This window comes from Narcine bancroftii, chromosome 1 (genome assembly GCF_036971445.1).
Source record: "Narcine bancroftii isolate sNarBan1 chromosome 1, sNarBan1.hap1, whole genome shotgun sequence".
Lineage (NCBI taxonomy): Eukaryota > Metazoa > Chordata > Chondrichthyes > Torpediniformes > Narcinidae > Narcine > Narcine bancroftii.
Genome location: NC_091469.1, coordinates 163,835,029 through 163,862,468, shown reverse-complemented (window position 1 = coordinate 163,862,468; position 27,440 = coordinate 163,835,029). Strand labels below are relative to the sequence as shown.

At 44.3% G+C, this 27,440-nt stretch overlaps 1 protein-coding gene across 1 annotated transcript in view; it reads left to right on the top strand.

Annotated features, from left to right (window-relative positions):
• The window catches only part of cplane1 (ciliogenesis and planar polarity effector 1), a 248,313-nt gene that overhangs the window by 36,186 nt on the left and 184,687 nt on the right, over nucleotides 1-27,440 (top strand). The window contains exons 4-7 of the mRNA XM_069915448.1: nucleotides 4,657-4,776; nucleotides 9,396-9,628; nucleotides 24,017-24,123; nucleotides 25,483-25,639. Of these exons, the coding sequence (XP_069771549.1) occupies nucleotides 4,657-4,776; nucleotides 9,396-9,628; nucleotides 24,017-24,123; nucleotides 25,483-25,639 (617 nt within the window). The remainder of the gene's footprint in view (nucleotides 1-4,656; nucleotides 4,777-9,395; nucleotides 9,629-24,016; nucleotides 24,124-25,482; nucleotides 25,640-27,440) is intronic.

Sequence of the window (27,440 nt, the reverse complement as noted above, 5' to 3'; positions counted from 1 at the left end):
GGGGAAGGGGAGATTGGGGCTAAAGAAGTTATAAATAGGAGAATAAGGAAAATGTTGGATGTTGTAGGAATGTTGTCTTATAAAGAGTTGAAAATAAGAAAACAGAAATGGAAAAGGAGAAAAGGTAATGATGGAAAAACGGAAAGAGAAGATAAACAAAATATAAAATGGCTACGCTGAACTATATGACTTTAAATATTAATGGAATACATAACCAAATTAAAAGGAAGAAACTACTAAATTTACTGAAAAAGGAAAAAATTGATATAGCATTTGTCCAAGAAACACACTTAACTGAATTGGAGCACAAGAAATTAAAGAGAGATTGGGTAGGACATGTAACAGCAGCATCGTATAATTCAAAAGCAAGAGGAGTGGCTATATTAATTAGTAAAAATGTGCCATTTAAAATAGAAGAGGAAATAATAGATCCAGCAGGGAGATATGTTATGATAAAATGTCAGATATATTCGGAGTTTTGGAATCTACTTAATGTATATTCACCTAACGAAGAAGATCAAAAGTTTATGCAAGATATCTTTTTGAAGGTAGCTAATACGCAAGGGAACATACTAATAGGAGGGGATTTCAACCTGAATTTGGATCCAAATATGGATAAAACGGGGAAAAAAATTAACAGGAAGAACAAAGTAACCAAATTTATAATTAAATCAATGCAAGAAATGAAACTTTTGGATATATAGAGTAAACAAAACCCAAAAGAAAAGGAATACTCATACTACTCGGCTAGACATAAAACATACTCAAGAATAGACCTATTTTTGTTATCAGCTAGTATGCAGGATAGAGTAAGAAAAACAGAATATAAAGCGAGAATGCTATCGGACCATTCACCCTTAATATTGACAGTAAAGCAAGAGGTCATCCCTCCAAGAATGTATAGATGGAGATTAAACCCCATGCTACTTAAAAGACAGGATTTTAGAGAATTTATTGAAAAACAATTAAAAATGTATTTTGAAGTAAATACGGAATCAGTGGAAGATAAGTTTATACTATGGGATGCAATGAAAGCATTCATTAGAGGGCAAATAATAAGTTATGTAACCAAGATGAAGAAGGACTATAATCAGGAAACAGAGCAGTTGGAAAGTGAAATAGTAAACATAGAAAAAAAATTAGCAATGAAGGAAGATACAACTAAAAGAAGAGAATTGGCGGATAAAAAAATAAAATATGAAACATTACAAACATATAAGGTAGAGAAGAATATAATGAAGACAAAACAGAAATATTATGAACTAGGTGAAAAAACGCACAAAATCCTAGCATGGCAGCTTAAGACAGAGCAAGCTAAGAAAATGGTATTGGCATCAAGGAAAAAAGACAAACAAATTACATATAATCCAAAAGAAATTAAGGAAAACTTTAGAGAATTCTATGAACAATTATACCGAACTGAAAACGAAGGGAAAGAAGGGAAAATAAAGGAATTTTTGACTAAAATTGAACTACCAAAACTACAAATAGAGGAACAAAATAAATTAACAGAACCATTTGGAACAGTAGAAATACAAGAGATAATAAAAAAATTACCAAATAATAAGACACCAGGAGAGGATGGATTTCCAATAGAATTCTACAAAACATTTAAAGACTTATTAATACCGCCCCTCCTGGATGTAATCAACCAGATTGATGAGACACAAAACTTACCAGATTCATGTAAAACAGCAATAATTACAGTAATACTAAAACAAGGGAAAGATCCACTCTCACCAGCGTCATATAGACCAATATCTTTGCTAAACACAGATTATAAGATAATAGCTAAACTATTAGCAAACAGATTAGCAGAACAGGTACCGAAAATGGTAAATTTAGACCAAACTGGATTTATCAAAAAAAGACGCACAACAGACAATATTTGTAAATTTATTAACTTAATTCATGCAGTAGAAGGAAATAAAGTACCTACAGTAGCAGTTGCTTTAGACGCAGAGAAGGCCTTCGACAGAGTAGAATGGAATTATTTGTTCAAAGTATTGCAAAAATTCAGTTTACCGGAGAAGTATATTAATTGGATTAAAGCATTATATAAGGGACCGTTAGCGAAAGTGACAGTAAATGGACATGTATCAAAGCAATTTGACTTAAGCAGGTCAACGCGGCAGGGATGCCCACTATCACCTTTATTGTTTGCGCTAGCTATAGAACCACTAGCAGAATTGATAAGAATAGATAATAATATAAAAGGAATAAAAATAAAAGACAGGGAATATAAAATCAGTCTATTTGCGGATGATGTTATAGTGTACTTAACAGAACCAGAACTATCAATAAAAGAATTATATAAGAAATTGAAGGAATATGGAGAACTGTCGGGTTACAAGATCAACGTAAATAAAAGTGAAGCAATGCCTATGAATAATACGGATTTCTCAAAATTTAAGAAGGAATCTCCATTCAGATGGCAAATGCAGGCAATAAGATACCTAGGTGTACAAATAAACAAAAATCTAGGCCAATTATATAAACTCAATTACAATCCACTAATGAAAAAAATTACAGGACAATTTAGAGCATTGGAAAGATCTACCACTAACACTGATAGGAAGGATAAACTGTATTAAAATGAACATTTTTCCAAGGATATTATACTTATTTCAGGCATTGCCAATACAACTGACAGAAAAATTCGTTAAAGAGTTAAAGAAAATAGTAAGGAAATTTTTATGGAGAGGGGGGAAACCGAGGATAGCACTAGATAAATTAACAGAATGGTATAAACAAGGAGGCTTACAATTGCCAAACTTCAAAAATTATTATAGAGCCGCACAATTAAGATACCTATCAGATTTTTATCAAACAAGGGAAAAACCAGACTGGACGAGATTAGAATTAGATAAAATAGGGGAAAAGATACCTGAACACATATTATATAAATGGGATGAAAAATTGGTACAACATAGAAGTTCTCCAGTATTACATCATCTCCTCAATATTTGGAAGAAGATTCATGTAGAAAGAAATAAAACAAATTATCAATTACCAAAACTAATATTGACACAAAATAAGCTACTCCCTTTTACAATAGATAACCTTTCTTTCAGAGAATGGGAAAAAAAAGGGATTTAAAGAATAGAAAATTGTTTTTCAGGAAGTAGATTCTTATCCTTTGAACAAATGAGAGATAAGTACAATATAACTGGAGATACAGCGCTGGCATAATACCAACTGTGATCCTACTTGAAAGATAAATTAGGAAGCAATTTGAGTTTACCAGAGGGAAGTAACCTTGAATATGTGATTACAGATACAATGTTAATCAAAAGATTTATAACAAATATGCATATTAAACTGCAAGAAAAGGAGAATGAGGAAACAAATGGTAAAACTAAACAAAAATGGGAACAAGATTTAAATATATAGATAAAAAAGGAAACATGGGAGAAATTATGTTCTGGAACGATGAGAAATACAATAAATACGAGGCTACGTATGATACAATATAATTGGTTACACAGACTATACATTACACCGCAAAAGTTAAATAAATGGGACCCAACAGTATCTGATAGATGTTTTCGATGTAAAAAAGAAATGGGAACAACAATTCATGCAATCTGGACATGTGAGAGAGTAGAAAAATTTTGGGATGATCTCAATCAGATATTAAATAAAATAACAGAAAACAATATACCAAAGAATCCAGAGATCTTTCTAAGTAACATAAAAAACAAAGAATTTGGAATTGATTTGGAGGATGCACAAAAAAGATTTGTTAAGATAGCCCTAGCCGTAGCAAAAAAATGTATTATGTCAACCTGGAAATTGGAAGATAATTTGAAAATACAACAATGGTATATAGAAATGAATAAATGTATTCCATTAGAAAAAATAACATCTAGTTTAAGAAATAATATTGAAATATTCGAACAAGTATGGGAGCCTTACATTAAATACAATAGCGAAAACCTACCGGGGACAAACATTACCTAAGTTGATGGAAGGAGAAGGAAAGAAAAGAATGGACTCAGTAGAATTTCTGGTGTATTTTTGTTGAATGACAACATTGTCTGACTGGTTTAATGCAACCTAGATTGTATACCTAAAATGGATGAGGGGTGGGGGTGGGGGGGTGGCTTGGGAGGAGGGAGTGGGGGGGGAAGAAAAAGTCACTGTATATGTGTGAAAAAGAAAAAGTGTATATCATGGCTAATGTGATTTATGGTGTGAAAAATAAAAAATTTTAAAAAAAAAGTTACGTGAAGCAGCATCGCCCAGGATGAAGACCTGGTTGATGCCGTTCGCCCTTGGACTAACTCTCTTAAAGTGTATCCTTATTCCTGCTTTGTAAATGTTGCCGCAGTCAACTTGGAGTAAGAGTGCAATTCTGGTCCCCATATTGGAACCATGTGGAACTCTGTCGCATAACGTTGCTGAGGCTGGTTCATTAGATATTTACAAGGGAGGGGATGTTGCCCTTGTGGCTAATGGGGTAGGGATGTGTGGAAAGAAAGCAGGGATAGTAGACTGGGGCCCTATGGTCAGTCATGGTCATGTTGAATGGGGGAGTGGGCTTGAAGGGCTGAATGGCCTTTTGCTGCTCATGTTTTTATGTTCTTCAGTGGATTTGTACATTGTGTTTTGAGTTATGTGACAGTGACCATGTTCCTCCCTGTACATGTGCAGGTATCTGGCTGGCAGGAATCCTGACCACAGGAGAACTCTTCCTGTGGAAGAAAGATGGAGACTGTTTGAAGATGGTTGGGGCTGTGGAAGGCGTGTGTATGTTGGCGGCAGCTGCCCAGGGTAGGTTCATTGTCTGACAGGACCAGGCTAGTCTACGGCCCACCCTGCCCTCCCATCAGGTGATGTTGGCTCTGGCACCTGATTTCAAGGCCTTCCCTGCTCATTATTATCCTGCTCTGGCTGCTGTAATCCTCTACAATAATCTATAAAAAGTATGGGGTTTTAGGTTCATTGGGGCATTAGGGTGGTGCGGTCTCGTGGATTTGTTACCATGTCTAAATTTAAAAAAAATTAAATTTAATGGGAATCATCAGATCTGCTACAGCATGTTACCCAAGAGCCCTAGGTTGCAAACAGGACAGTGAATCAGGCTGCTTGGTCCCACTTGGGTCTGGATGAATTGAAGCCACAGCACACCTTGCAAAGAGATTTCATTGTGTGCGAAATCCAGCTTCCTCGGGCACACATGACACGTATGTGGAAGGCTTTGGACAAGGCCGGCATTGATTTTCTCTCCATAATGTAGTGGGGCTTCTCGTTGAGTTGTTGCATGTATAGAACCTAGCACAGGACCAGATCATTAGGCACACAGTACTTCTAATATGGTCAAACCAAAGCTTGCAACGCAACTTCCCGACCTTTATACCCTGATTGTCAAGCCTGACATACCCCTGTCACAGCACTGATTCACCTGAACCCTTCATCAAGGTACTGAAAAATGTCAGCAGGCTTCCAAATATAAAGATATGGGGGGAGGAGGGGTGGGGGGAGGAGGGGTGGGGGGAGGAGGGGTGGGGGGAGGAGGGGTGGGGGGAGGAGGGGTGGGGGGAGGAGGGGTGGGGGAGGAGGGGTGGGGGGAGGAGGGGTGGGGGGAGGAGGGGTGGGGGGGAGGACCATGGTCGCAAAGGCAGGAAGTAATAGGTGGAGAAGGGAGGGAGGGCACAGCAGTAAGAAAGGGGAGGAGGGATGGCTGGGTGAATCTAGAGGGAAGGGGGTGGAGAGCTGAGGGAAAGAAGACGGGGCAAGGAGAGGAGGTTAGCAGAAACTGGAGAAGTCGATATTCATGCCATTCGGCTGGAGAGTGCCCAAATGGAAAATCACTATCCACAGCTCTGCCAATTTTGTGTCATCTGCAAAACCCACCTATATTTTCATCCAAACTATTTATCTTTATCCAAACCACAGAGGTCCAAGCAGCGATCCTGTGGATCACCACTAGTCGAGAGACCTCTATCCAAATTTATTTTGCTGTTCAAGTTTATTTCTCATCTGGTTGTACCAGTACACCACGACGAAACAAGTGTTCTCCGGTCCATGATGCAGAATAGTGCATGTACATAACATATATACAAACAATGCATGTACACAGTACATATGTAAATAGAGTCAAACCCTGGTATGCAACATCTCTGGGGATTGGTAGATGTAAAGGTTAAAACCTTGTGATTTTTAACTCAGTTAATTTTGTGCCTGTGTCTTTGAAAGACCATTGTTTGTAGTGTTACCATAGTTACTATGATGTAATATGTCGTAATATCTGCCAGACAAACAACTTGCTCATTATTCGACAACAGGTGAAGGAAGTGTGAGCGTGAGAAATATTTCTTTGAATGTTTTTTTTGCATCTCTTTAAATACCGTTGTGTGTCTCTTTAAAGTTTGAGCTTTTTTATATCTTCATTGTACAATAAATGCTTTGTTATTCATCATTATGAAAGTCTTGATACGAAGTTATGCAAAATGTTTATCTGTTCTATCAACAAATTAAAACTACATAAAGTAGCAGCCACTGTTTGATTTGATGGATTAAAAAGATTGCAATTCGGAATATCGTAGTTCACGCTTTTGAAAGATTATACTTTGAAATTAGGATATATTAAAATAAGTGTTGTCTATAAATGTACTTTCTGGTTGCTTGAGAACAAACAGTTTAAAAGGTACAATATGATACTGTACTTATACTGAACAAACTTCACTTGCTTGAATATTTAAACCTGAAAACATTTTACTTTAATTTCAGTCTCATTCTTTGAGAACATTTAACTGTCGCTGCATCTGCAGGTTCCTCCCCATCCACGGAGCTGCCTGAAAGATGAACAATAACATTTTAGATAATTACCCCCTTCCCCCAAGTTTACAGATAAAGTCTGTGACTGCGGCAACATTTACAAAGCAGGAATAAGGAGACACTCTAAGAGAGTTAGTCCAAGGACAAACGGCATCAACCAGGTCTTCATCCTGGCCAATGCTGCTTCACGTAACTTTATTCAGCTGCTGCAAGCAAAGCACGGCCAAGACACTCCACTGGCTGAATATTTGCTCCCATCTTCACCAAAGGTTTATGTGTTACCTCAAGAACATTTACTTTTACAATTTTAAACTTCTGCATTTTTACCTATTATTTTATTCTTATTTATTTTAATTTTTAAAATTGATTTTCCTTGATATTTTTTGTTGATTGCTTGAGACTGCTGGTTGCTTGAATTCTGGATACCAGGGATTTAAAAAAATAAATATTATTAATAAGTAGAGTCACAGAGAGTTGTTTTAGCAGTCGTTCAGCTGTTCCTCAGCCTGGTGGGGCTGGCTCTGATCTTCCTGTAATCTCTTCCCTGAAGGGAGCTGCTGGAAGATGCTGTGTGAAGGGTGGTAGGGATCCTCAATGATTTTACGTGCTCTCTTTAAACACCAATCCTGGTAAATTCTATTGATGGTGTGGGAGGGAGACCCCCGGAGTTATTTCTTCTTTTGTCATGTGTTTCCCAATTGTGGACAATATGAATAGGTCGGGATTTCACTGTTGTATGGAGCTGAAGTGGCCGCTGTAACCTAGTGCGCTGCTAGTTTTTTGTTTGTTTGAACAAAGCCACAGCACAGGTGTTTGTGGCCTTTCTCTTCAATTCTGATTGTGCAGCAGATCAGTCGTCTTCCACAGTCAAGTGTCCAGGAATTTGTGATACACTGCCCTGTATCCACAGTCCTCCAGTACTATTCCCTGTCATGTATAGGCCAAGCCAAGTTTGGATTCACATTGACCAAGTACAGTGCCCTCCGAAATGTTTGGGACAAAAACTTTTTATTTTCCCCTGTACTCCACAGTTTTAAATTTGTAATCAAACAATTCACGTGATTAAAGTGCACATTCCAGATTTTACATTTTGGTTTGACCAAGTAGAAATTACAGCACTTTTTATACAGAGACCCCTCATTTCAGGGCACCATAATATTTGGGACATAGCAATTGTATGTATATTAACATATTCATGTTGCATATCCCTTGCATGCAATGACTGCTTGATGTCTGTGATTTATCGACATTACCAGGTACTGAGTATCTTCTCTGTAGATACTCTGCCGGGCCCCTACTGCAGCCACCTTCAGCTCCTGGTTGTTTCGGGGCTTGTCCCCTGAAGTTTTCTCTTCAGCATATGGAAGGCCAAGCTCAATTGAATTTAGATTGGGTAACTGACTTGACCATTCAAGAATTTGAGATTTTAGCTTTGAGAAACTTCTTTGCTCCTTTGTTTGGGATCATTGTCTTGCTGTAGGATGAAGTGCCATCCAATTTGGAGGTTTTTGCTTGAACTTCAGCAGATGTTTCCATAAACCTCAGAATTTATTTTGCTACGGCCATCAGCAGTTACATCATCAATGCAGATAAGTGCGCCAGTCCCTGTGGCAGCCGTACATGACCAGGCTGTAACACCTCCACCACCACGTTTCACAGATGAGAGGGTGTGCTTTGGATCTTGGGCAGTTCCTTTACGCCTCCACACTTTGTTCCTGCCATCACTCTGATACAGGTTCATCTTGGTCTCATTTGCCTACAAGACCTGCAGGCTCTTTAAAATACTTCTTGGTAAACTGTAATCTGACCATCCTGTTTCTGTGGCTAACTAGGAGTTTCCAACTTGCAGTGTAGCCTCTGTATTTCTGTTCATGAAGTCTTCTACGGAGAGTCATCATTGACACATCCTCACCTGCCTCCTGAAGAATGTTTCTGATCTATCGGACAGGCATTTGGGGATTTTTCTTCATTATGATGAGAATTCTTCTGTCATCAACAGTGGAGGGTCTTCCTTGGAATACCAGTCCCTTTGCGATTACTGAGCTCACCTGTACATTCTTTTCTCTTGATGATGTTCCATACAGTTGATTTTGGTAAATCCTCAGGATTGGGTGATGTCTCTTAATTATTTATTTTCATTTTTCAGCCTCATCACAGCTTCTTTGGCACAACTCTGATCCTCAGGTTGAAAAATGGCAACTACAGATTCCAAAGGTGATCAAAAGCTTAGAAGCCAGCCCAGCTCTCTCATACCTGCACCAATGAAGCATGCCTGAGTGCAAAGAAACCAAATGTCCCAAATATTATGGTGCCATGAAAAGAGGGGACTATGTATAAAAAGTGCTGTAATTTCTGCATGGTCAAACGAAAATGACCTTGAATAAAACCTGGAATGTGCACTTTAATCCCATGAATTGGGATCTGGCCGGGAGGTATCAACAGCATGGTGTAATTGCATTTTGCCAGGATCCCGACACTCACTGTATTCTCCTTGCTCAGGGCTTGGTGTTGCAGCAAGATGCAAGGTGCAGGATTCCTGAGCAGATCTAAGTTGTTGCACACCTTTCTCTTCTGTTGTTCTGAAGCTGTTTTAATTCTTTCCCCTCCCACAGAGTCTACCTTAGAGCTTTTCTTGTTTGTGACCAATAATGGGAAGAGGGTTCTCCTGCTCAGTCAGACCGGCACAGCATTCCTTTGGCAAAGTTCTGAGCAGCAAGACTTGCCATCTGTTCCTGGACCCCGGATTTCCGGGCGGTGGGCTCAGATCTTGCCGGATGAACGGATAAGACTTCCCCAGAGTGAAGACAAGGAGAGTGCCGTGCACGCTGTCTTTATTGCTGACGAGGTGAGTCTGCTGCCTGTAATCTGGTGCAGAATCGGAGGCATGGCAAGGCCAGCAAAGGTGAATTACTCTTCATGTTCTGCCAAGGTGGCATGGTTAGCATAACACTGTTAACAGCCCCAACGATTGGGACCAGGATTTGAATCCTGTGCTGTCTGTAAGGAGTTTGTATTCTCCCTGTATCTGCATGGGTTTTCCTAGGGCTCCTGTTTCCTCCCACCATTCAAAACGTACAAGGGGTGTAAGTCAATCAGGTGTAATTGGGCAGCATGGGCTTGTGGGCAAAAATGGTCTGTTCCCATGCTGTATGCCTAAATTTAAAATATATATATAATTAAATTTTAAAAATGAAAAATTTAAATTTAAAATGTATTGTTGCAGCCTCGCTGCAGTCGGCCCAGTGGTCAGATTCAAAACACACTTGTCAGAGGTGCAGTATTTGGAGAAATACCCGACTTGCTGACCTTCATGGAAACCCAAGTTCAAAGAGTTTTGTAGTTCACGGTTCAAAATCTTTCACAGTAAAAGTCCTAAAATCTGGACTGCTTGGGGATTGGATTGGTCTGGATTTTCCGATTCTCGGCAGTACTTTTTAAATTCAAATTCATGGAAAATATAGAAGGGATGAGTGGGTACATTTTAATAGTTTATTAATGAAACATTTTTTCATATCAAATGCAAAGTATTAAAAAAAATGGTCCATTTCCACGACTTGTGTGCAACTACGGCACTTACACATGCACACAAAAGCCCACTACATTTAAAAAGTTTGGGAAGTCCAGATTCTCGGGTGGTCTGGATTTCTGGCACCCGAATGTTTGGACTTCTACTGTAATGTCTTACCGGGTGTAAAGGAGAGTTGTGAGTCACCCTTCATTGCTGTTTGTGAAGTTCAACTTCACTCATTTTGTGGTCCTTGAAGGGGTTGCTCACTTTCCCTGTGCAGTGATATTAGGATTGGAAGTGGGCCATTCAGCCATTCAGCCCATTGAGTTTGCTCCGTCATTCCATCATGAGCTGATCCATTCTCCCACTCAACTCCACTTTCTTGTCTTCTCCCCATAACTTTTGATACCCTGACTGTTCAGATACCTGTTAATCTCTGCCTTAAGTACACCCAATGACCTGGAATCTACAGCCACCCGTTGCAGCAAATTCTAGAGGTTCTCCACCCTCTGACAGTTTGAGCATGATGTTTGCAATAAAAATTTTATTTGTGGCTTGGTAGAAGCCGATTCCAGCCATTCAGGCCTGTGCCGGCCAATTACACCCAAATGAACCTACAACTCCTGGTACTTTTTGGAGGGTGGGAGGAAACCCACTCAGACATGGGGAGAACAAACCAACTCCTTACAGAGAGTGCGTGTTTTGGACCCGGGTCACTGGCGCTGTAACAGGGTCGCCCTAACGTTATGCTAACTGTGCCGCCAACAGTCCACCAGTTCTCCATCAGTTGAATGCAGTTTGTTGCACCTGCTGGTGTAAGATACCGCTTCCATCTATGGTGATGCGTTGCCGCTGAGTGAGTTGCTGGCTTGGCAATCGGAACAGGATGCTACAGTCATACAGTATGGAAACATGCCATTTCACCCACCATCTCTGTGCTGATCATTGAATGTAGAACATTACAGCACAGACCCACAATATTGTGTCATCCGATAGAAACCTATTCAACAAACTAAACCCCTTCTTCATTCCCATAACCCTCCATTTTTCTTGCATCCATGCGCCTAAGAGTCATTTAAACGTCCCTATTATACCAGCCTCCACCACCACCTCTGGCAAGGGATTCCAGGCCCCCACCACTCTCTGTGTGTAAAAAAAATGTACCTTGACGTCTACCCTAAACTTTCTTCCCCTCACCTTATACAGATGTCTTCTGCTGTTTGCTGCTCATGCCCTGAGGATAAAGGTGCTGGCTGTCCACCCTATCCATGCCTCTCATTATCTTATGAACCTCTCATCCTTCTTCAATCCAAAGAGAAAAACTCAAGCAAAGACACATTCCCCTATCCAGGCAATATCCTGGTGAATCTCCTCTGCACCCTCTCCATAGTTTCCACATCCTTCCTGTAATGAGGTGACCAGACCGGAATGCAATTCTCAAGTGATAACAAAACCACATTAATCCCATCTCCTGGTCCTTGGCTTGTAATCTTCCATGCCTGGGAGATTCAAGTGCTCATGTAGACAAATGTTTATCTGTAGCTCTGCTTCCACCACTGTGGTGTGTTTCAGGTACCCATCACTCCCTCAGGTCCCTTCAAGCTCATGTTTCTGACCTTTGTTCTCTAGTTTTATTCACGTTTGACCAAGGTCTATGCCATCTGCCATATATTTAACCTTCATAATTTTACAGAATCAGAATTTATTGTCATAAGCATGTCACGGAATTCGTTGGTTTTTGGCAGCATCACATTGCTATAAATTATCTTTAAAAATAAATAAATGAGTGCAAAAATAAGAGAAAAAGAAAGTGAGCCTATGGCTCATTGTCCATTCATAAATCTGAAGCTGTCCTTGTGCTGCTGTGTGCTTGTCTTCAGGCTTCTGTACCTCGTTCTTCATGGTAGCAGTGTGAAGAGGGCATGGCCTGGGTGGTGGTGGGTCCTTGAGGATAGAGGCTGCTTTCTTTAAGACTCTGCCTCTTGTAGATGTCCTCGATGAAGTGAAGTCTGGTATCTGTGATGTTGCAGGCCGAGTTAACAACCTTCTGCAGTTTTTTAAAAATTGTCCTGTGCATTAGCGCCTCCGTGCCAGGCAGTGATGAAACTAGTTGGAATGCTCTCCACAGTACATTTGTAGAAATTTGCTAGAGTCTTTGGTGACCAACCCAATCTCCTCAAACTCCATATACTTCAATATCTTACCCTCTCTACACCAGGAACAACCGACTCAGTCTCTCCTCATCCAAGGCATATTGTGGTGAATCTCCTTTGAATCTTCTCATAAGAACACAAGAAATAGGAGTATTGAATTCAGGAGCTGGGATGTTATGGTCAGGTTGTATAATACATTGGTGAGGCCACATTTGGAGGATTATGTGCAGTTCTGCTCCCCGAACTACAGGAAGGATATCAATAAGACTGAAAGAGGGCAGAGAGATTTACTAGGATGCTGCCGGTTCTTCAGGAGTTGAGTTACAGGGAAAGATTAAACAGGTTAGGACTTTATTCCTTGGAGTGTAGAAGAATGAGGATGGAGATTTACAAAATTATGAGGGGGATAAACAGAGTAAATGAGAGTAGACTCTTTGCATTTAAATTAGGAGAGATAAATACAAGAGGACATGGCTTTAGGGTGAAAGGTTTAGGGGGGAACCTTTTCACTCAGAGAGTGGTGGGAGTGTGGATAGAGCTGCCATCTGACTCACTCAAGTTTTAAAAATAAATTGGATAGATACATGGATGGGAGAGGACTGGAGGGTTATGGAAAAGGTTCAGGTCAGTGGGACTAGTGGTATGATGTTTTAGGCACAGACTAGAATGGCCTGTTTTCTGTGCTATGGTGTTCTATGAGCAAGAGTAGGCCATCCAGCCCATCGAGTCTCCTACGCCATTTAATGAGATCATGGCTGATCCGATGAGACCCTCATCTCAACCTCCCTGCCTTTTCTCCAGATCCCTTAATTCCCCTACGATGTAAAAATCTATCCACCCTTGTCTTAAATATATTTACTGAGGTCGCCTCCACTGCTTCACTGGGCAGTAAATTCCATAGATTCACCACCCTCTGGGTAAAGCAGTTCCTTCTAATCTCCGTCCTAAATTTACTGCCCTGAATCTTGAGGCGATGTCCCCAAGTTCTGGTTTCCCTCACCAATTGAAATAACTTACGTACCTTTGTATTATCCGTGCCTTTCATAATTTTATACATTTCTATTAGATCCCTTCTCATTCTTCTAAATTCCAGTGAGTACAATCCCAGACAACTCAATCTCTCAAAATAGGCTAACCCTCTCTTCTCTGGAATTAACCTGGTGAACCTCCTCTACACCGCCTTCAAAATACATCCTTTCTCAAGTCAGGAGACCAGAACTGCACACAGTACTCCAGAAGCATTCTCACTTGTACCCTGTACAGTTGCAACATAACTCTGTAACATCTTTCGGACAGCATGGTGACCAGAACTGTACACAGTACTCAAGCTGAGGTCCATATTCCTTTTCTACTCTTGTATTCAGTGCCCCGATCAGTGAAAGGCAGCATTCCAGATACTTTTCTAACCACATTATCATTGAACTTGTACGCCAATGTTCTTCTCTTCCTCAATACTCCCTGGGACCCAACCATTCGTGCTGTATGTCCAAGTCTCACCAGTGCTCCCAAAATACATTATCTCACATTTATCCCATGCTGAGTGTAAGGAGTTTGTACGTTCTCCCTATGTCTGCCTGGGTTTTCTCTGGGTGCTCCAGTTTCCTCTCACCCTTCAAAAGAAAAGTAGGGAAGTTATAGGTCAATTGGGTGTAATTGGGTGACATAGGCTCATGGGCTGGAAGGGCCTGTTATTGTGCTATATGTCTAAATTAAATAAAATCAGGGTAACCCTCCATCTGCCATTTCTCAGTCCATCTCACCAATGTATCAGTTTTACCATTGAACCACCTTCCACACTCTCAACTCCATCAATTCCTGTCATCTGCGGACTTGATGATCATGACTCCCACGTCCAGACCCAAAACATTCACATACATTCCAAACACCAAGTCTTCCAGCACTGATCCCTGTGGAATACCCATTGTCACAGGCATCTGGTCAAAATAGCAGCCCTCTCCCATCACCCTCGGTCTCCTATTGGCAATCCTTGTCATTTTGCTCAGTATTGTTGAAAGAATTGGGCAGAGTAGATCTATAAAGGTTGTTTCCCGTGGTGGGAGAGTCTAGATCAAGAGTGCACAACTTCAGGGTTGAAGAGGATCTGCTTAGAGGGTGGTGGAACTTGTTGCCACATACTGTTGTGGAGGCCAGGTTATTAGGTGTATTTAAGGCAGAGATTGATTTGTTCTTGATTAGCCAGGGCATCAAAGGTTATAGGGAGAAGGCCGGGCAGCGGGGCTAGGTGGGAGAATAGATAAGCTCATGATTAAATGGTGGAACAGACTCATTGGGTTGAATAACCTATGTTTTATGGTCTTGTTCCATGGCTCTAAGCTTTTGGGGCACTCTCAGTTCTGCCTGAAGTCCATGCAATCCACATCTGTTGCATTTATCACAGAGGGGTTGGTGAAGAATGGCACACCTCCGTGTAAGGAGACCATGGTGTTACAAGATCAAACCAGCAACCACAAAGAAGGCATATCACACAGGGGTAAAGATGAACAATTACTTTACTAACAAAAATTCACCTTCAAACTTCTATTCAAAATCCCCCCTTTTATGACAATGCCCACTGGTTTCTATGTAAATTTCTATAACAGTGTAAAACTAATAAATTCCCCAGCCTAAATATAACATATGTAATTAAAGTCTAAGTTATATTTCCAACCAGCCCACGGAAAAACACACAAGACTCACAAATTTTCGATCTTATCCGAAGCAAAGATCATTAACAAAATTCAATTTGTTTGGTGAAATGAAGCCAAAAGATCTTTGAGAGAAAAAGAGAGAGAGCGCAAAAAATTTGAAGTGGTCTTGTGTTGCTTGCAGAGAGAGGAACCAAGGCTTGGTCCGGATCCTTCCGCCTGCCTTCGGAATGTTCCTCCCTTCTAAAATGCCCAACATTCTAAACTGCTCCCAGACCATGACTCATGTTTTGGGCCTCCTTCCGCTCCACAGCCACACCCAGTGGTGATTTGTCATCCAAGTCCAGAAACTTTTAGATCATTTTCTGCACATGCCTAGTCCGTCTCCCACTTTCTCAGCAGTCCACCTTCACCTTGGTTCTCTAAGGCAAACTGTCATTTTCCAACACAAAACCACACACCTATACACAGCACAGAACTCTGTAACAATGGGCGTCCTTCAGGATACAGCTCCACACTCCTTTCAGGAAGGATCAGGGAGGTTTTGATCAGGACTCCAGAGATTCTGAACCCCAAGTGGCCACTCTGCTTGCTGAACAGAGGGAATGCTGCTCTCTGAATGAGATGTTTGGGTCAGTTTGGCCAAGTCTTTGGGTGCATTTAAGATAAAAATTGATGGATATCTGAATAGTCAGGGTGTCAAGGTTATGGGGAGAAGGCCGGGCAATGGGGCTGAGTGGGAGAAGGGATCAACTCAGGATGGAAGGAACTGGATGGGCCAAATGGTCTGCTTCTGTTCCTATGTCTTTTGGTCCAGCACTAATGCAATGGAGGTCAGCAGCAGCGTTCGGGGATGTTCTGGACTGCAGAAACTCAGAGGCAAAGCAGTCGAGGTGGTGGGGGAGATGGTTCAGAGGGTATGTGGGGGAGATGGTTCAGAGGGTATGTGGTTGTATTTGAGGTGGTGGGGGAGATGGTTCAGAGGGTATGTGGTTGTATTTGAGGTGGTGGGGGAGATGGTTCAGATGGTATGTGGTTGTATTTGAGGTGGTGGGGGAGATGGTTCAGAGGGTATGTGGTTGTATTTGAGGTGGTGGGGGAGATGGTTCAGAGGGTATGTGGTTGTATTTGAGGTGGTGGGGGAGATGGTTCAGAGGGTATGTGGTTGTATTTGAGGTGGTGGGGGAGATGGTTCAGAGGGTATGTGGTTGTATTTGAGGTGGTGGGGGAGATGGTTCAGAGGGTATGTGGTTGTATTTGAGGTGGTGGGGGAGATGGTTCAGAGGGCATGTGGTTGTATTTGAGGTGGAGGGGGAGATGGTTCAGAGGGCATGTGGTTGTATTTGAGGTGGTGGGGGAGATGGTTCAGAGGACATGTGGTTGTATTTGAGGTGGTGGGGGAGATGGTTCAGAGAGCATGTGGTTGTATTTGAGGTGGTGGGGGAGATGGTTCAGAGGGCATGTGGTTGTATTTGAGGTGGTGGGGGAGATGGTTCAGGGGGTATGTGGTTGTATTTGAGGTGGTGGGGGAGATGGTTCAGAGGGTATGTGGTTGTATTTGAGGTGGTGGGGGAGATGGTTCAGAGGGCATGCGGTTGTATTTGAGGTGGTGGGGGAGATGGTTCAGAGGGCATGTGGTTGTATTTGAGGTGGTGGGGGAGATGGTTCAGAGGGCATGTGGTTGTATTTGAGGTGGTGGGGGAGATGGTTCAGAGGGCATGTGGTTGTATTTGAGGTGGTGGGGGAGATGGTTCAGAGGGCATGTGGTTGTATTTGAGGTGGTGGGGGAGATGGTTCACAGGGTATGTGGTTGTATTTGAGGTGGTGGGGGAGATGGTTCAGAGGGCATGTGGTTGTATTTGAGGTGGTGGGGGAGATGGTTCAGAGGGCATGTGGTTGTATTTGAGGTGGTGGGGGAGATGGTTCAGAGAGCATGTGGTTGTATTTGAGGTGGTGGGGGAGATGGTTCAGAGGGCATGTGGTTGTATTTGAGGTGGTGGGGGAGATGGTTCAGAGGGTATGTGGTTGTATTTGAGGTGGTGGGGGAGATGGTTCAGAGGGTATGTGGTTGTATTTGAGGTGGTGGGGGAGATGGTTCAGAGGGCATGTGGTTGTATTTGAGGTGGTGGGGGAGATGGTTCAGAGGGCATGTGGTTGTATTTGAGGTGGTGGGGGAGATGGTTCAGAGGGCATGTGGTTGTATTTGAGGTGGTGGGGGAGATGGTTCAGAGGGCATGTGGTTGTATTTGAGGTGGTGGGGGAGATGGTTCAGAGGGTATGTGGTTGTATTTGAGGTGGTGGGGGAGATGGTTCAGAGGGTATGTGGTTGTATTTGAGGTGGTGGGGAGATGGTTCAGAGGGCATGTCGTTGTATTTGAGGTGGTGGGGGAGATGGTTCACAGGGTATGTGGTTGTATTTGAGGTGGTGGGGGAGATGGTTCAGAGGGCATGTGGTTGTATTTGAGGTGGTGGGGGAGATGGTTCAGAGGGTATGTGGTTGTATTTGAGGTGGTGGGGGAGATGGTTCAGAGGGTATGTGGTTGTATTTGAGGTGGTGGGGGAGATGGTTCAGAGGGTATGTGGTTGTATTTGAGGTGGTGGGGGAGATGGTTCAGAGGGTATGTGGTTGTATTTGAGGTGGTGGGGGAGATGGTTCACAGGGTATGTGGTTGTATTTGAGGTGGTGGGGGAGATGGTTCAGAGGACATGTGGTTGTATTTGAGGTGGTGGGGGAGATGGTTCAGAGGGCATGTGGTTGTATTTGAGGTGGTGGGGGAGATGGTTCAGAGGGCATGTGGTTGTATTTGAGGTGGTGGGGGAGATGGTTCAGAGGGTATGTGGTTGTATTTGAGGTGGTGGGGGAGATGGTTCACAGGGTATGTGGTTGTATTTGAGGTGGTGGGGGAGATGGTTCAGAGGGCATGTGGTTGTATTTGAGGTGGTGGGGGAGATGGTTCAGAGGGTATGTGGTTGTATTTGAGGTGGTGGGGGAGATGGTTCAGAGGGTATGTGGTTGTATTTGAGGTGGTGGGGGAGATGGTTCAGAGGACATGTGGTTGTATTTGAGGTGGTGGGGGAGATGGTTCAGAGGGCATGTGGTTGTATTTGAGGTGGTGGGGGAGATGGTTCAGAGGGTATGTGGTTGTATTTGAGGTGGTGGGGGAGATGGTTCAGAGGGTATGTGGTGAAATTTGAGGTGGTGGGGGAGATGGTTCAGAGGGTATGTGGTTGTATTTGAGGTGGTGGGGGAGATAGATCAGAGGGCATGTGGTTGTATTTGAGGTGGTGGGGGAGATGGTTCAGAGGGCATGTGGTTGTATTTGAGGTGGTGGGGGAGATGGTTCAGAGGGTATGTGGTTGTATTTGAGGAGGTGGGGGAGATGGTTCAGAGGGTATGTGGTTGTATTTGAGGTGGTGGGGAAGATGGTTCAGAGGGTATGTGGGGGAGATGGTTCACAGGGTATGTGGTTGTATTTGAGGTGGTGGGGGAGATGGTTCAGAGGGCATGTGGTTGTATTTGAGGTGGTGGGGGAGATGGTTCAGAGGGTATGTGGTTGTATTTGAGTTGGTGGGGGTGATGGTTCAGAGGGTATGTGGTTGTATTTGAGGTGGTGGGGGAGATGGTTCAGAGGACATGTGGTTGTATTTGAGGTGGTGGGGGAGATGGTTCAGAGGGCATGTGGTTGTATTTGAGGTGGTGGGGCAGATGGTTCAGAGGGTATGTGGTTGTATTTGAGGTGGTGGGGGAGATGGTTCAGAGGGCATGTGGTTGTATTTGAGGTGGTGGAGGAGATGGTTCAGAGGGTATGTGGTTGAATTTGAGGTGGTGGGGGAGATGGTTCACAGGGTATGTGGTTGTATTTGAGGTGGTGGGGGAGATGGTTCACAGGGTATGTGGTTGTATTTGAGGTGGTGGGGGAGATGGTTCAGAGGGTATGTGGTTGTATTTGAGGTGGTGGGGGAGATGGTTCAGGGGGTATGTGGTTGTATTTGAGGTGGTGGGGGAGATGGTTCAGAGGGTATGTGGTTGTATTTGAGGTGGTGGGGGAGATGGTTCAGAGGGTATGTGGTTGTATTTCAGGTGGTGGGGGAGATGGTTCAGAGGGTATGTGGTTGTATTTGAGGTGGTGGGGGAGATGGTTCAGAGGGTATGTGGTTTTATTTGAGGTGGTGGGTGAGACGGTTCAGAGGGTATGTGGTTGTATTTGAGGTGGTGGGGGAGATGGTTCACAGGGTATGTGGTTGTATTTGAGGTGGTGGGGGAGATGGTTCAGAGGGTATGTGGGGGAAATGGTTCACAGGGTTTGTGGTTGTATTTGAGGTGGTGGGGGAGATGGTTCAGAGGGTATGTGGTTGTATTTGAGGTGCTGGGGGAGATGGTTCAGAGGGTATGTGGTTGTATTTGAGGTGGTGGGGGAGATGGTTCACACGGTATGTGGTTGTATTTGAGGTGGTGGGGGAGATGGTTCAGAGGGTATGTGGGGGAGATGGTTCACAGGGTATGTGGTTGTATTTGAGGTGGTGAGGGAGATGGTTCAGAGGGTATGTGGTTGTATTTGAGGTGGTGGGGGAGATGGTTCAGATGGTATGTGGTTGTATTTGAGGTGGTGGGGGAGATGGTTCAGAGGGTATGTGGTTGTATTTCAGGTGGTGGGGGAGATGGTTCAGAGGGTATGTGGGGGAGATGGTTCAGAGGGTATGTGGTTGTATTTGAGGTGGTGGGGGAGATGGTTCAGAGGGTATGTGGTTTTATTTGAGGTGGTGGGGGAGACGGTTCAGAGGGTATGTGGTTGTATTTGAGGTGGTGGGGGAGATGGTTCACAGGGTATGTGGTTGTATTTGAGGTGGTGGGTGAGATGGTTCAGAGGGTATGTGGGGGAAATGGTTCACAGGGTATGTGGTTGTATTTGAGGTGGTGGGGGAGATGGTTCAGAGGGTATGTGGTTGTATTTGAGGTGCTGGGGGAGATGGTTCAGAGGGTATGTGGTTGTATTTGAGGTGGTGGGGGAGATGGTTCACAGGGTATGTGGTTGTATTTGAGGTGGTGGGGGAGATGGTTCAGAGTGTATGTGGGGGAGATGGTTCACAGGGTATGTGGTTGTATTTGAGGTGGTGGGGGAGATGGTTCAGAGGGTATGTGGTTGAATTTGAGGTGGTGGGGGAGATGGTTCAGATGGTATGTGGTTGTATTTGAGGTGGTGGGGGAGATGGTTCAGAGGGTATGTGGTTGTATTTGAGGTGGTGGGGGAGATGGTTCAGAGGGTATGTGGTTGTATTTGAGGTGGTGGGGAAGATGGTTCAGAGGGTATGTGGGGGAGATGGTTCACAGGGTATGTGGTTGTATTTGAGGTGGTGGGGGAGATGGTTCAGAGGGCATGTGGTTGTATTTGAGGTGGTGGGGGAGATGGTTCAGAGGGTATGTGGTTGTATTTGAGTTGGTGGGGGTGATGGTTCAGAGGGTATGTGGTTGTATTTGAGGTGGTGGGGGAGATGGTTCAGAGGACATGTGGTTGTATTTGAGGTGGTGGGGGAGATGGTTCAGAGGGCATGTGGTTGTATTTGAGGTGGTGGGGCAGATGGTTCAGAGGGTATGTGGTTGTATTTGAGGTGGTGGGGGAGATGGTTCAGAGGGCATGTGGTTGTATTTGAGGTGGTGGGGGAGATGGTTCAGAGGGTATGTGGTTGTATTTGAGGTGGTGGGGGAGATGGTTCACAGGGTATGTGGTTGTATTTGAGGTGGTGGGGGAGATGGTTCACAGGGTATGTGGTTGTATTTGAGGTGGTGGGGGAGATGGTTCAGAGGATATGTGGTTGTATTTGAGGTGGTGGGGGAGATGGTTCAGGGGGTATGTGGTTGTATTTGAGGTGGTGGGGGAGATGGTTCAGAGGGTATGTGGTTGTATTTGAGGTGGTGGGGGAGATGGTTCAGAGGGTATGTGGTTGTATTTCAGGTGGTGGGGGAGATGGTTCAGAGGGTATGTGGGGGAGATGGTTCACAGGGTATGTGGTTGTATTTGAGGTGGTGGGGGAGATGGTTCAGAGGGTATGTGGTTTTATTTGAGGTGGTGGGGGAGACGGTTCAGAGGGTATATGGTTGTATTTGAGGTGGTGGGGGAGATGGTTCACAGGGTATGTGGTTGTATTTGAGGTGGTGGGGGAGATGGTTCAGAGGGTATGTGGGGGAAATGGTTCACAGGGTTTGTGGTTGTATTTGAGGTGGTGGGGGAGATGGTTCAGAGGGTATGTGGTTGTATTTGAGGTGCTGGGGGAGATGGTTCAGAGGGTATGTGGTTGTATTTGAGGTGGTGGGGGAGATGGTTCACACGGTATGTGGTTGTATTTGAGGTGGTGGGGGAGATGGTTCAGAGGGTATGTGGGGGAGATGGTTCACAGGGTATGTGGTTGTATTTGAGGTGGTGGGTGAGATGGTTCAGAGGGTATGTGGTTGTATTTGTGGTGGTGGGGGAGATGGTTCAGATGGTATGTGGTTGTATTTGAGGTGGTGGGGGAGATGGTTCAGAGGGTATGTGGTTGTATTTCAGGTGGTGGGGGAGATGGTTCAGAGGGTATGTGGGGGAGATGGTTCAGAGGGTATGTGGTTGTATTTGAGGTGGTGGGGGAGATGGTTCAGAGGGTATGTGGTTTTATTTGAGGTGGTGGGGGAGACGGTTCAGAGGGTATGTGGTTGTATTTGAGGTGGTGGGGGAGATGGTTCACAGGGTATGTGGTTGTATTTGAGGTGGTGGGGGAGATGGTTCAGAGGGTATGTGGGGGAAATGGTTCACAGGGTATGTGGTTGTATTTCAGGTGGTGGGGGAGATGGTTCAGAGGGTATGTGGTTGTATTTGAGGTGGTGGGGGAGATGGTTCAGAGGGTATGTGGTTGTATTTCAGGTGGTGGGGGAGATGGTTCAGAGGGTATGTGGGGGAGATGGTTCAGAGGGTATGTGGTTGTATTTGAGGTGGTGGGGGAGATGGTTCAGAGGGTATGTGGTTTTATTTGAGGTGGTGGGGGAGACGGTTCAGAGGGTATGTGGTTGTATTTGAGGTGGTGGGGGAGATGGTTCACAGGGTATGTGGTTGTATTTGAGGTGGTGGGGGAGATGGTTCAGAGGGTATGTGGGGGAAATGGTTCACAGGGTATGTGGTTGTATTTGAGGTGGTGGGGGAGATGGTTCAGAGGGTATGTGGTTGTATTTGAGGTGCTGGGGGAGATGGTTCAGAGGGTATGTGGTTGTATTTGAGGTGGTGGGGGAGATGGTTCATAGGGTATGTGGTTGTATTTGAGGTGGTGGGGGAGATGGTTCAGAGTGTATGTGGGGGAGATGGTTCACAGGGTATGTGGTTGTATTTGAGGTGGTGGGGGAGATGGTTCAGAGGGTATGTGGTTGTATTTGAGGTGGTGGGGGAGATGGTTCAGATGGTATGTGGTTGTATTTGAGGTGGTGGGGGAGATGGTTCAGAGTGTATGTGGGGGAGATGGTTCACAGGGTATGTGGTTGTATTTGAGGTGGTGGGGGAGATGGTTCAGAGGGTATGTGGTTGTATTTGAGGTGGTGGGGGAGATGGTTCAGATGGTATGTGGTTGTATTTGAGGTGGTGGGGGAGATGGTTCAGAGGGTATGTGGGGGAGATGGTTCACAGGGTATGTGGTTGTATTTGAGGTGGTGGGGGAAATGGTTCAGAGGGTATGTTGTCCTGTCCTATCTCTGCTTCAGAGGTGAGGTTCCTGAGTAAATAGGAAACTGACAGGCTGGAACCCAAAATTATGATGTGGAGAAACCTTTCCCCTCACTGGAGATGTCTATAATCACAAGGTGACATATAGGGGCAGAGCTTCAGGTAACTTTTTTCCCCCAGTGTGAGTTTGGAAACTGTATCGCCCTGCCTGACGGGGTGGGTAATGCAGAGGCTCTGATGTATGGAAAGAATCTGGATGTGCAGAGAAGGCTGGACGTGGTTTTAGTGTAGTTGGCCGTCACAGCAGTCGAGACCCAAGGGCCTGTTCGATACCATGTGACAATGACCAAATGTTTTCTTTGATCGTGGAGGGTGAAGCTCTCACAGAAAATTAATTTGTGCATTGGGGACTTCATGGCAAAATAAAGGTTAAACATAAATCAAGGCAATGATCTCCTGGCCAACATTAAGTGTGTAAGTGTTCATGTGTGTGCAGTATAATTCCACTCTGGGCTAAGCTGCACAGCACCACTTTGTCTGGAAGTCATGCACAGAAAGTTCTGATCAGTTCTCTGTTTTCCCACTAGTTGGAAAACTTGCCCTATATGCTCACGTGAACTGAGGGTGAACTGGAGTCTTTGCGGCTGCAGAGGCTGCGGGAGGGCTGGTGACTCTGAAGGGACTCTCTTTTGCTTCTCTTTCTGTAAGGGGTGCCGGGTGACATGAATGCATTATGGCAGGAGAAGGTAATTTTGTGTAATATTACATGTTCGATACTATTAACTGACAATAAAGGAATCTTGTATGTTGAAAAATCGTGGAAGGTGGAAAGGTGAACATAAACAAGTACTGATCAGTCGGGTGGCATCTGTGAGGGGACGCAAAGCATTCACATTCCAGCTCAGTGACTACTCATGAGATGATAGCAAGGTTCAAGGTAGAAGGTTCCTTTAATTAAAAACACAAAGCTGGAGAAACTCAGGAGGTCAGTGTTACTTTATGCACCAAAGATAACGATGCAGAACCAATGTTTCGGGCTTGAGCTCTTCATCAAAGTATGGGCAAAATGTTGGCAGGGGCCTGAACCAAATGGTGGGGGGAGGAGCTTAGACCCACACGCAGGAGGTAATAGGTGGATAAGGGAGGGAGGACACACCAGCACACAGGAGGAGTGGGGATAGCTTTGTTTAAACCATTGGCAACCTGAGCTCCAGTCCAAACATTGACCATCAGTGTATTTGTGTGCAGATGCTGGGCAACTGCTGCCTTTGTTCCTTTGCCTTTATCTCCAGAGATGCTGTGGTCTTGACCACGTTGGAAGTGAAGTGGTTTGAACAGGTGGACTGCTGCATCAGGTATCATTCTTCTCATTACTTGGTGTTCTCAAGTGTATACTGTCATGTCTATCTATGTCTGCTGCGGATGCATGTTAGTTTGGATAAATATTAATGTGAGATGGATGCTCCCTATCAGTGTGTTAACTTGTATATAAATGTGTTCACGTGTGTGCAGCATCAGTTTGTGTTCATATGCATGTGCAATGTGTGTGTTCACTTGTGTGTAATGTGTTACAAGCCCAAAGGACCATAAACCCAGTAGCAATAGATATTCACCAAGACAAATGATCACTTAAACAAAAGTTGCTTTTAATGATCTTTAAACATGAATCACACTTTAACTTATCACTATTAACTTAACTAACTTAACTTAACCCCCTTCTAATTCTAAGCACACATGTTTATAATGTGTGTGTAAGTTCAGAAAAGTTCTTTGGTTCACAGTCCAATCTCACTTCTCATTCCTCCAAGTTCACTGGTTGCAGACAATTCTTATACTGTGCACCGAATTTAACATGTATAAAGTTCACCAGGCTTTGGTGCTTCAAAGGTAAATGGTTACCGCTCAGGAAGGTTCTTGTCAGTTTTCAGAGAGAGAGATGTGTTGTTCCAGGACATCCACAACTGATGTACTTCCATCAGTCACGTCAGTGTCTTGCTGACGAAACTTGCCCCATCAGGGTTCTCCAGATGATAACCTCTTTCTTTCAGGTCACCACAGAGTTCCTTTTTGTTTCCATTATTCCAAGTGAAACATTAGGCAGCCAGTCCTCTCCTCTTGAATGAACCACAAGGGCTTTGACCAGGCCATCTACCAAATGGGTTTTTCCACAAGCTTGTCAGCTTGTCCTGTTCCAGTCCCAGCTGCTGCTGCTGGCTGTAACACTGCAGAACTGATCTCTGTCTCTCTCTCGCTCTGAGAGAAAGCCTGTTTGACTCTCTCTGCTTGCAAAACCACATGACCCTCTTAGAACAACAAGTTCTTTTCCAGACAATCTGTGGCTCCAGCATTCTCTTTCATCTGTTGCCTTTGGTAAACAACAATCCATTAGTGAAGTCTCTTGAGCATTCTTCAAAGCTCTTGCAAAAGCTGTGGAGCCAATATGTCTAGCATGGGGAAGATTTCCAGTATTTTAAATAAAATCTGTTTTAAAGTGTTTGTATGTGACCGACTCTAACAAACCTTACCCAATTTATCTTCCAAAAACATTTCTATATACTCTATCACAGTTTGTGTGTGCAGTGTGCTCATTTGTGTATGCAGTGCATGTTCATATGTGCATAAATGTGTTCAAGTGTGTGTGCAGTGTGTGTTTTCATGTGTATTTGTAGTGTGCATAAGTGTGCTCTGAGCTTTATGCCTGACTTCCTTTCTAGCGCAGTCCCCTTCAGTGTGCAATGGACGACACAGACCCACGTTCTCGGAGGCCTGATTCCTGCCTGTCAACCGGTGAAATCAAGAGGAGCCCTCCTGATCGCATTCTCCCCAGATGGGCTGGTGCTGGCTGTCATCATCAATCAGAATGATCCCAAGGTACTGACTCCCTATCCACTGGTTTACCTGTGGACTGACAGGGTGCACCCGCCCTCTGTGCCATTCCCCATCCTCCTTCTGAACACGCAGATTGATAGTCAAGGTTGTGCCCAGCTGCACACAGCCCTGTGCACGCACCTGCTATCTTGGCGCCTCAGCCTCTCTTGGGCCATCTCGGATGAGAACTGGGCTAATCCCTGTCTGACCCACAGGCTCACCCACAAACTCATTCCTAAACTCACTGTCCCACAAACTCATTCACTGATCAAAGGTCTGATCCCGAAACTCACTGACCCACAAACTCATTCACTGATCCACCAACTCATTGACCTTAAGCTAATTGATCCACAATTTACATCACAAAAAAGAGGAAATAGTTGAATGGGAAAATGTCACAACTGCGGCTGATGAGGGAAGTCAAAAGCAATGTAATAGCAAAAGAGAGGGCAGACAAGGAAGCAAAAATTTGTGGGAAGAGGGAGGACTGGGGAGATTTTAAAAACTTACAGAAGGGAAATAAAAAAAACTCTTAAGGAGGGAAAAGATGAAGTGTGAAAGTAGGCGAAAGTAGGATAAAAGGGAGGTGAGAGTAGATATCGGACCACTATAAAATGACGCTGGAGAAATAATAATGAGAGAGAAGGAGACAGCAGAGGAACTAAATGAGTATTTGGCATCAGTCTTCACTGTGGAGGACACTAGCCGTGGGCTGGATGTCGAAGAGTAAGGGAAGGGAAATGAGTGCAGTTACTATTTCAAGGGAAAATGTGCTCAGAAAGCTGATTGGTCTCAGGTGGATAAGTCTCCCAGACCAAATGGGTGGCACCCTCGGGTCCTGACCCACACCCATACCCTCGATGTCTCACATCCTCATTGTCCCACACCCTTACTGACCCTCACCCTCACCAACATCATCATTGATCCACAACGTCACTGCCCCACACCCTCACTCCCCCACACCCTCACTCCCCCACACCCTCACTGCCCCACACCCTCACTCCCCCACACCCTCACTCCCCCACACCTTCACTCCCCCACACCCTCACTCCCCCACACCCTCTCTCCCCCACACCCTCACTCCCCCACACCCTCACTCCCCCACACCCTCACTCCCCCACACCCTCACTCCCCCACACCCTCACTCCCCCACACCCTCACTCCCCCACACCCTCACTCCCCCACACCCTCACTCCCCCACACCCTCACTCCCCCACACCCTCACTCCCCCACACCCTCACTCCCCCACACCCTCACTCCCCCACACCCTCACTCCCCCACACCCTCACTAGCCCTCACTGCCACACACCCCCACTGGCCCTCACCCTCACTGGCCCACACCTTTTTAATTTTAAAATTTTCAATCAAGAAAACAAACAAAATGAAAGAAACATCGCAGATATAGATAATAAAATACCAGAACCGAGTAGCATGTTGATGTACAAAGAAGGAAGAAGCAACACGTGATCACAGTGGGGCCTGAGTCCTAATAAAACTCAGAGCTTAACCTGACTACACTATGTGTGTGTGTCTTCTTTCGAGTAGGGCACAGCTACATTGCAACAATTTCTGAGGTTGTAAGTAATCTCCACAGGAACACAACTGTGCATTTCTGACTTCCAGCAGGTCAGACTCAGTTCAGAATTAGATTTCCAAGTAATGGCTATGCATTTCCTGCCCACTGCTAAAGCGAGTTTAACAAACTTCAATTGCTAATTCAACAGCCTTGCTTTTAGGTCTTATCTCTGCTAATTTCCCCAGTAAAAACAATTCTGGCACCTGAGGGTATTGAATTTCGGTAATT